At 30.9% G+C, this 9,959-nt stretch overlaps 1 protein-coding gene across 1 annotated transcript; it reads left to right on the top strand.

The window, feature by feature from the left end:
- Positions 1-1,701: 1,701 nt before the first annotated feature.
- Positions 1,702-8,601, top strand: LOC106682251 (INO80 complex subunit E). Its single transcript, XM_014422999.3, has 5 exons — positions 1,702-1,903; positions 1,973-2,151; positions 2,224-2,350; positions 6,063-6,220; positions 8,360-8,601. Exons 1-5 carry the CDS (start codon positions 1,802-1,804, stop codon positions 8,445-8,447), a joined length of 654 nt encoding a protein of 217 aa, XP_014278485.1. The 5' UTR covers positions 1,702-1,801; the 3' UTR covers positions 8,448-8,601.
- Positions 8,602-9,959: the final 1,358 nt, after the last annotated feature.

Here is a 9,959-nt window from a genome sequence, read left to right as displayed (position 1 = left end):
AATGTAATAGTCGACAAAAGTCAAAAGACACAAGCGTGTTGTGCAACATTCGTTGCTTCCTTTGATTACCAAGCATTCGTACAAGACTTGGATTTGCGGCAAGTGACAAACGTTTAGATCCAGCATTAGCTTCCTAAATGTTTTAAAACGCAAAGCAGAAGTAACACTGAACTTTCTTCTTCAATTTTATTTCTCTAAATATAAGTTTTCATAATATTTCGTATTAGTGTTGGGAAATTTTTAATATTACGTACTGATATAGGTTTATCATGATTTTTTCCTGTACAGTACAATTATCACAGCAAAAAATGAAATCGATTTCGTCATTTTTTGTTTTCTAATAATCTGGTCATAGAACCACAATATCAATTGCTCCACACTCAGCTTCGCTTTCCTGTCAGACTTAACTAATTACGTCTATTGATTTCAATTCAAAAATCTTTAATTGTAGGAAGATAGGGACTATCTACCGGGACTACCGGGACGGTGGCGGTCAATAAAAGCATCAAAATAGTTTTATTTTACAATGGTGAGAGATAGTTGACCATGGATGAATTATATGAGGAGAAGATGGTTGGGGGTGCGGTAAAAAAATAATACAAATACGTTGAAATAACTTATTTAATCTTGCCAACGTTTCGGCCAGAATTTCTAGCCTTCACCAGGGCTGTTAGCATGAAATATGACGCTCAAGTAAGGTGAATATACACTTCAACAGCCCTGATGAAGGCTAGAAATTCTGGCCGAAACTTTGGCACGATCAAATAAGTTATTTAAACTTATCTGTGTTATTTTTTGACCACACCCTCCAACCATCTTCTCCCCATATAGTTTTTTTTACTATTTTGATAGATTTATTGACCGCCACCCAAAATATCTTCCTACAATCTACTTCATACAGTCAACTATCCTCTTCCAATAAAAAACAAAAATCCTTAAGTTCAGGTCCACATATATAACTGTTTAGGAAAAAATACTACTTCCAATTTGTCGCAAAGCAAAATGTGTCACTATTCAAGAAAACGATTCGAAAAAAACCTCTTGAAAATAATGAAATAACTAAACTTATGTATGTCTTTGTGAGTAAGATTGAGTACTGTTGATTAATACCGGCACATCTATTTTCCAGTGGATTATGAAGATGTGCCACTTTCTATGCTGAAACTATACTATTTTTGGAACACGTTAAGAAAGAATTCGAAAAACCCTATTTTAAATTTTTATTTCTTTAAACTGATACTATACTCAATAGTTTTCAAATTTGGTGTTTAATTGCCATGTTTAGTTTAATTTTAATGCATAAAATTTAACCTTATTCGAGGCATCTGAACGCTTATTTTAAAATGTATAATGTATTATGAATAAATTTTATTTTCAGAATGAACTTTTGCTTTGGAACATTGTGATAAATTTTGTTTACAACAGCTCAAACGACAGTGGGCGATAAATTCAATCCATCAATACTTGCAATAGTTTCCGAGTATCGCCCATAGAGAGCCCTAGCAACAGATCAATGTTAACTGTTCCACGAAATATAAATAACCTTACGTTATCTTTCTCTTGATTAATTATCACTAGTATAATTTTAAAAAAATCTTATATAATACACATAAGTCGCATATTTTTATTTTAGCGATTAAACTTTAAAATATAAGCATCTGAAGTATAAATCGATTATTTTTGTAATTATATATACTGCCTTATATGTTATTAGATGTGCTGCATATAATTTTGTTTTTTTTAATCTACCACACATACCGGCTAGTAAATAGGAACGATTATTTAGCTATTTCTGTTCGAAATGGTGGCTAATACTGAAGATGATGAAGAAAGCCAAGAAGATACTATAAATTACAAGGAGCAATACAGATCCTTTAAGAGAAAATTGAAGTTTTTAATTTATGTAAGTTTTTCCTTATTTTCTTCTGTCCCTTTGACATCTCTTGTTTAGTTGTAATCGTTTTCATTTTAGGAAAATGAATGTTTTCAAGAAGCACTACGGAACAATCAGAGGAGAATGTTGAAAGTGACAAGAGATAGAAGTTTTCTTCTTGATAGATTGCTGAATTATGAGAAAGTTGAAGTTACGAGCAGTGAAAGTGATGATACTGAATCGTCAGATGATGAAACTGGAAGAGCCGAAGCTAAGAGGTATATTTTATTTTAAATCAATGACTTTTTATTCTAAAATTGTGTCATTATAAGGTTTTTTGGTTATTTTAGAAGAAAGATTGACATGGGGTTGGGTAGTTTTAGCAGTGGTTTGAATTCTAGCGGTCCGTCAAAAATGTCATCAGTTAAGAAGAAAAAGCCTTCATCTAAGAGCGGAAAGTCCTCAAGTCATACTCAGGTATGTGTAATTCAATTTCAAATTGTTGATTGACAATACGTTCATATTAGTTATTAATAGTTAAAGTCAGATTAAATAATTATGTTAAATGAAAATATTTGTCAACTAGTTCCTGATAGTGATGTTTCTTTAATATAAAATTTTAATTGAGATTCTAAATATATGTATATACTCAGACTGACCTATTTAGTTTCCATTATTTTTCAGTTTGCTTTAACCCTTATATCTATATTGATAAAATTATATTTTTTGAAAATTGTGTCATTTATGATTTGATGATATTTTTATCTGTTTTAATTTTTCATATATTATATACCACCACACTGCAGTTGCAAGTTTGTTAATTACTTATTTATTTGTGCACCCTTTGGTTTGCTCATAATTGATCCATCAAATGCTTGTAGAGATGTCCATCTTTTTTTTTTTATCTTTTTAAGTAGCAGCTGTTTAGAATCATTTACTTTATCAATATGCCATTTCTCAGAATATAAGTTTAGCAGTTATGAATTGCTAGATTATTTAATCAAAAGTAGACTTAAATTTCCGATTCATATATATTATTTTATTTTTTCAACCCCCTTGTTAGTGGAACCTTAATTTTTAAGATAGTGTTTCAAATCATAATTGAGTTTTCAATAAAAAAATATGCTGTTTAAAGTTCCCTTAGTCCAAACAACTAAGTCATACATAATGATCTGTATTGTGTGTATGTGTGATGTATGTATATTGTGTTGTTTTTTAAATATTGTAAAATATAGAAATGAAATTATATAATTAAGGTTGTAAGGGATATGCCTTTGATGTTATAGCAAGTTTTTCACTAAAATCAAATAATTGGAAGTGCCTCATTCATTTATTTCTTAGTCCGTTTGAGGATGAACTGGAGTAATTACATACTTCCAATATGTGATTTTCAACTGATATATGCAGGACAATAATTTTTATTTAAGCTAGTTTCCACTAGTATACAGAAAATCTAATGCAGATTACATGATGATAAGAAATTTTGCAATTACATTGATTCTTCCCTGAATTTTTTTCTTTAAAGGACCTCCATGATACTCATTTTCCTTGTCAATTGGAGTAAATGTATAAATGACCTTTAGTCCACATAATGGTAGATCTACTCATGTGGCACTTGTAAAGTTAAGACGCGTACAAATGCTTGGTAAACTAAGAAAGCAACAAAGGTTGGTATCCGCACGCTTGTTTTGTTCTTTTGACTTTTCTTTCTATTACTTTCAATTTAGACTATTTTCATTATAAAAAGGAACAAAATTGAGCTAGGTAAAATGAAAGGAAACATAATTGTTACAAATTAGATGGTAAAAGATAAAAATTCATATGAATAAACTAATTATGAGAGATAGTTGACCGTGGATGATGAACGAGGAGAAGATGGTTGGGGGTGCGGTCAATGAAAAACACAAATAAGTTCGATTAACCTATTTTTAATGTGCCAACGTTTCGGCTAGAGTTTCTAGCCTTCTTCAGGGCTAAAAACAGAACAGGATTGTAAAGTTCATCTTCCGGTACTTCGTTATTTGGTAATTCGTTGGTTTGTATGTATTTTTAACTCTTCCTATCACCATTTGTCATCACCCTCTCACACGCTTTCTTCCTCTAAATTTTTCTACTTTTTATTTTTTATTTTCACCCTCTCGTAACGTTTTCTTTATAACTGTGGTTGTTATCTGTTTTTAGCCCTGAAGAAGGCTAGTAACTCTAGCCGAAACGTTGGCTCATTAAAAATAGGTTAATTGAACTTATTTGTGTTTTTCATTGACCGCACCCCCAACCATCTTCTCCTCGTTCATATAAATAAACCTATAAATTACTAATTTACTACATAACCTATAAATTCAACTGTCATTCTTGAATTTTTATTAAATACTTGTTAATTTAGCTACTCAAACGTACAATGTCTTTATACACTTATATTTGTACTGTGTTAAATAAAAAATAAACCGTTAATTTATAAGATTAAAAACAGTATTTTCACCAAATCGATAGAATTTTAAAATATTCACTCTTAAACCAGAGTTAATTATTGAATCAGAAGTTTAGAAAATTCTTTAATTAATTAAAACATGGAGAGTACAAACACCCTTTGATTTGTGCCCATAAAGCAATGCTTGATGGGTCGGACACAAATTCATGCCAATTTATATCAATCAATTCCAATAACTCATCCACAGGCTTACGCATGGGCCAATTTTCAAATGTGTAGCGGCACCTTAATGTTCAAAGCATTTTCTAGGGTGGTGAGGAAAATCAAGGGGGGGAAATAGTTTTGAAAAAATGCGTTCCTCAAATCATTTATTTTTCAAAAAAGCTGAATGAAGAAAATGTTAACTTTTTTTTTTTATTAAATAAAGAATTTCACTTTATATTTTACTTTAAAACTATTTATTACATTCCTAATTCAATCAGTGACATCACAGAAATACCTGTGGGGAAAATATGTGCTGTTAGTACATTTTTTGGAGGTAAGATAAGTTTGGTACTAATTTTGAGGTTTCGGGGGCAGGGTGGGAATGAAAAATTTTCTCTTATTATTTTGTGTATTTTTTCAATGGAAAGAGATATTTTCAGTAAGGATTCTCATAGAAAATTTAATTTTAAAATTCTTTTATATTGGTCATCTGATGTATGCTGCTGGTATGAATCATCCTAAAACACAAATAATTTGTTACAAATTTTGTCAATTTAATTGCAGGGTAAAGGAAAATTGAGTAAATGTAAAGAACAAAATCATTTGAGAATTCAGTGTCCCATTAGAATTTGTCACCATTTATTGAATGTTCTCAGCCGGCCTATAATAATATATAGTAATATATATAATATAATATATAGGGATAACAAATAAAGGCCTCTGTTAAAAAAAAAAAATAAATAAATCTTTATCGCTACAAGCCATGAAGGGTTAGGGGTACAATACTTTGTGAGGAAATACTGTTTCTAGACCAACGGTTGGGCAAGAAGGTGATTTGGTCAGAATTACACTCAACCACTAGATTCTTCCCCACTTATGTATGGGTACCTGCTTAATAAGGCTGGGTGGACTCCGGAGAGTTCCCAAACCCACAGCATTGACTCACAGCTACAGTAATAGAATAAATAATTGTCTTCCTCAGCCGGATTTGAACCCGGGTCTTTAGAGTCAGTAGCACACTGCCTTATCACTGAGCTATGCCTTCTAAAGGTCTCAATTATGATGATTTATTTTTATAGAAAATTGAAATCTACAATAATTTTGTTCTTTATGTTAATTTGATTTTTCCCATTGTTTCCGCACGAATTTTTTGCAGTTTTGGGCCATTTACGCCTTCATGGCACTTTTGATTGGATAAATCAACGATGTAAAATTAGAATTTTTATCAGAATCCTTCATTGAAAACATCTCTCATATAGGATTTCCTGTCTTAAGTGCACCAGCTTCTCTGGTGCATCAGCTTCTTTATCTTCATAAAGAAGACGTTACAGTGTTGACTTCACCACCAAATGAAACTTCATTCTTAGGGATAACTAAGAGCTGATGAGTTTCATTTCATTCATTTCCACATGGAAATATTTGCTGTTTATTTTATTTCTGACTACAGTTCGAATCATCCTTTATCTTTTAGGTTTCATCAATTATCTACATCAACATAATTTAAAGTATAATTTTATTGATGACCATTTTATTTAAATTAATATGATAACCCGTTAGTTGCAGACCATTCACCAGCCGTCACTCTCTGCTAGTGATGGTCACATGACCCCTGAGGAAGTGGTCGGTCACCTGGAGAGCAGCAGGCAGCGCTATATGGACCAACCACCCGTGACTATTCCAACGGAGATGTTCAGCAATGATCCCTCCTTGGACAGGTAAGTGTTATCATTGACTTCTTTTCTATAACCTTTTAGAGTTAAATTGGAGTTCTGGAAATGTACAGTATCTCATATCAAATGCTGAGTGCCAGAAGTTATGTTTCCATTGCTTTGTCCCCCCCCCCTCTCTGATTTAAAAAAAAAAATTCCTTTGGAAAACTTTTGAAAAAGTCAGCAATTTCTGTTACTGAATTTGGTTGATACCATGTTACTCCATTTAACCTAAATTACAGAGCTAAAGCTAGGAATTATGACCTGTAATTACAGTCAGATTTCACTTTTACTATATATAAAATATTATTGTGTATTACCTGGGCCAAGATACAAACCACAAAGACCAGAAACAAAAAAAAAATGTTTTTTGTTTCAAATTAACAAAAATATTCACAACACTTTAACTGCCCTGAAGTTACTTTATTTACACACTATCCAAAATATCTGTTCAATTCATACTGAGTCATTTTTATCGTTACGGTTTTTTTTTTTTCATATTCTCTCCTCTTTTTTTATTATATATACCCCTTTTACTACATTCTTTACATCTGTTAATATACTTCTTCTCTTCTTCTATTAAACCTCTTCCCTCTTTGTCTTCATCATGTCTTATCATTTTTTCCTCTTTCTTTCTATACTTTCACTCTATACTCCACTTCTTATCTACAATAAATTTAAAAAAATTGGTTTTTTCTTATTTTCATACCCAAAATCCTGCTTCTGACACTAATTGTCATGTGTTACCTGGGCCAAGAAACAAACCACAAAACAAAGAACAGAAACAAAAACAATTTATTTATTTTTATTTCAAAGTAACAAAAATATTCACAACACTTTAACTACTCTAAAGTTGCTTTGTTTACACACTATCCAAAACACCTGTTCAATTCATCGATAATTTCAATTATTATCAATCGACCAGATAACCTCGTTACAATACATATGTATATTGTCATCCTGAATAAAAAGGATATAGCTGTTTTGAAATGTAAAAGGATTAATTCCATCTGAAAGTGGTAGCTAAAAGCAATGTAAAGCGCTTACCAAATTTTTTTAAAATTCAATACACGCCACTATGGCCTGAATGATATAAATTATCTACTTTGTTTTATTTTTTACCCCGCTGCCAACCATCATTTTTCAATTAGAAAACTCTGATTTTAGTAGTATTACTGGTACTAATGGGGGCAATGTATCTGGGCAAGTGGGCCTGGGCCTATTGGTTTATTTTAGCATCCCCAAGACAGACCAATGGAATAATTCTTATAATAACTATTATTCATTCATGTTGAACCTTTTTGATTTTCTAATGAAATGAAAAAAGGATGGCCATTCGATGGAGGAAGCCTCATATCTTAGGATTTTATCGGATCCCAGAAAACTATATACTTAGTGATGTGTATCACTCAGTCTGCTATGTGATGTAGAACAGTTTGCGGAGCCTTTCCACATAAATTATAAGTTTCATCGCGAACTACTCAACTAATCTTAAGATGTCTGCCATGACCTGTAAGAACTTTTATTAGTAATTGGAGTTAATTTTTGTTTAGGCCTAGCAGCCACTTAGTTCTAGAAATAGAGGGTTTAGTTATTAGTATATTGGCCTGACTCAGCACTAAGTATTCCCTCCACTCCTTGCCTGCTATCTTCCGTGTCCAATCAAGGACTTCTTTACTCTGATGTCTTTTAGAAATACCTAAGGATGGTTCTGACCCCATAGAAGGGTGCTCAGCGCTGCTTCTTCAGCGAGCTGGTAAACTTTAAAATAGCCAGTGATTCCGTTATGTCCATGGACCAACACTAGCTTAAGCTTCTTATTACGTAATTACAGTCAGATTTCATTTATATTTACATATGTATAAACTATATAGTACAGAGAAGAATTGTCATCATGAATTAAACAGATATAGCTGTTTCGGAAACTTCAAGGATTTCATCTCAAAGTTAAAGTATTAGTTTAAGTTATGTGCAAAACAAATTTTTTACCATTTAATTTGTGGCATTATGGCCTAAATGATAAAAAAAATTTACTATTTGTTTTATTTTTTGCCTCACTCCCAACCATCAGTTTTCAGTTATAAAAATTTGATTGATAATATATTTTTTTTTTTTTTTATGATTAATATATTTTTTTTGTTCCAGCGAGTCAAATGAGATCTGTGAAATGGAGACTTCACCGTCCAACCTGGGCGAGGATTGTCTCAACAGTGAACTGATTCTACCCGACTGATCTATTTATTATATGATACTGTTAACTACTTTGGTCCGATAATATATGTGTCTAATTTAGAATATATATATCTTTGTTGTAAGTCGTATCCAAAAACCCATCTGTGAGTGTAAGATATAATGTTTAAGTATACACAGGAGTGTGTCTCCTTCAGGTATTACTGCCTATACTATTTTTTTTTTTTTTTTTTAATTTTGATTTGAATTTCATAATTTGAGTTTTTTGTACCATTATCTAATCACAGTATTATTTCAGAAAAACAGAAAGTTTTGAAATCAAGATTAAAATACAGCAAATGAATAGTACAGGAAGAAAAATAAAATATTGTTTTTTTAGTAATTGATTTTACTAACCTATTTATATTACTAATAATATACACTTATGGTATGTTCTGTGGAATAAACTTGAACTGTTTATAAAACACAAGATTCTCCAGTAGTAGGAAAACAGGTTGAAAATTTGATTTTAAAAATTACACGATTCCTACTATTCTTAAAATTTATATTTGATGTATTTCCGATTGAATGAGTTTATCAAATTTTATTATTATATTAACTTCTTAATGAGAATTGATAGATCTTATCTGTTCAAATTTTACATCATATCGCTGCTTTGCTTGTATAGTAACACATCTGAAAAAAAATTGTTATATATTTGACTTATTCTATAGAGGGGGCACATTAGAAAAAGAAACCTGTGTCTGTGAACGGAATCTTTGAAACACTTTCATTTCAAAATTAAATCAAAACTTTTTTTTTTTGTCAGATATGCCTCTATTGAAGCAAAGCATTGATATATACAACATCGAATTCTAGCTTGAATCTGTAACTGCACATTTAAAAAAAATTAACTAACTAAATAATTTTGATGGCATTGGAATGTTTTAATGATCTATATGGCAATGTTTGAAGTTTATGTATATTTGATAACAAGTTTTTATTAATTTGATTATTGAAAATAATCATAAGTTTCAATGTTTTTAATTTAATATTATATTTTTTAATGCTGAGATTATCACTAACCCAAGTGAACAGGAAGTAATCATTTTCTGTAGTTGTCTTCTATACATTTGTGTATTTTTATTTTGGCCATTTGCTTTAACACTTCTAATACTGTTGTCAATATATTCTATTTCCATTCTTAATAAGTTTTATACATCTTGATTCTTTCTTCTTGGATTGTAGTTGATTCTCAATTAACAGCAGAGACTTGTATTTTTAAAATGATTTTAGCTTATTGTTAAAAAAATTACCTGGACAATCATTTCCAAAATAGAAAAACAACATAAAACTCGAATAGTAATTAAATTATTTAATGTGAGCCAACTTTTTTCCCCTCTGTGCATGGCTCATAAGGGTTTTCTTAATGTACATAAGCACAGAACAAAGTGATTTCATTTCTGCATTCAGTAAGTCCTGCAAAATGGGGGCATTAATCACATTAATGGTTTAATTACTACTTGATTTTTTTTTTTTTACCACTCCAGGACCATCTTCCTTTTATACAGTTTTG

The sequence above is a fragment of the Halyomorpha halys genome, unplaced genomic scaffold (assembly GCF_000696795.3).
Source record: "Halyomorpha halys isolate HHAL.00 unplaced genomic scaffold, Hhal_1.1 Scaffold398.1, whole genome shotgun sequence".
Taxonomy (NCBI): Eukaryota; Metazoa; Arthropoda; class Insecta; order Hemiptera; family Pentatomidae; genus Halyomorpha; species Halyomorpha halys.
Note: the sequence above shows the minus strand (reverse complement) of the source record. Positions and strands in the feature narration are given on the sequence as shown.

Bases quoted from the DNA above. Each gene is read 5' to 3' on its own strand.
- LOC106682251 (XM_014422999.3), top strand. From the start codon at position 1,802: ATGGTGGCTAATACTGAAGATGATGAAGAAAGCCAAGAAGATACTATA. The intron at 1,904-1,972 runs GTAAGTTTTTCC...TTTTCATTTTAG, and splicing joins AATTGAAGTTTTTAATTTAT to GAAAATGAATGTTTTCAAGA. The intron at 6,221-8,359 runs GTAAGTGTTATC...TTTTTGTTCCAG, and splicing joins AATGATCCCTCCTTGGACAG to CGAGTCAAATGAGATCTGTG.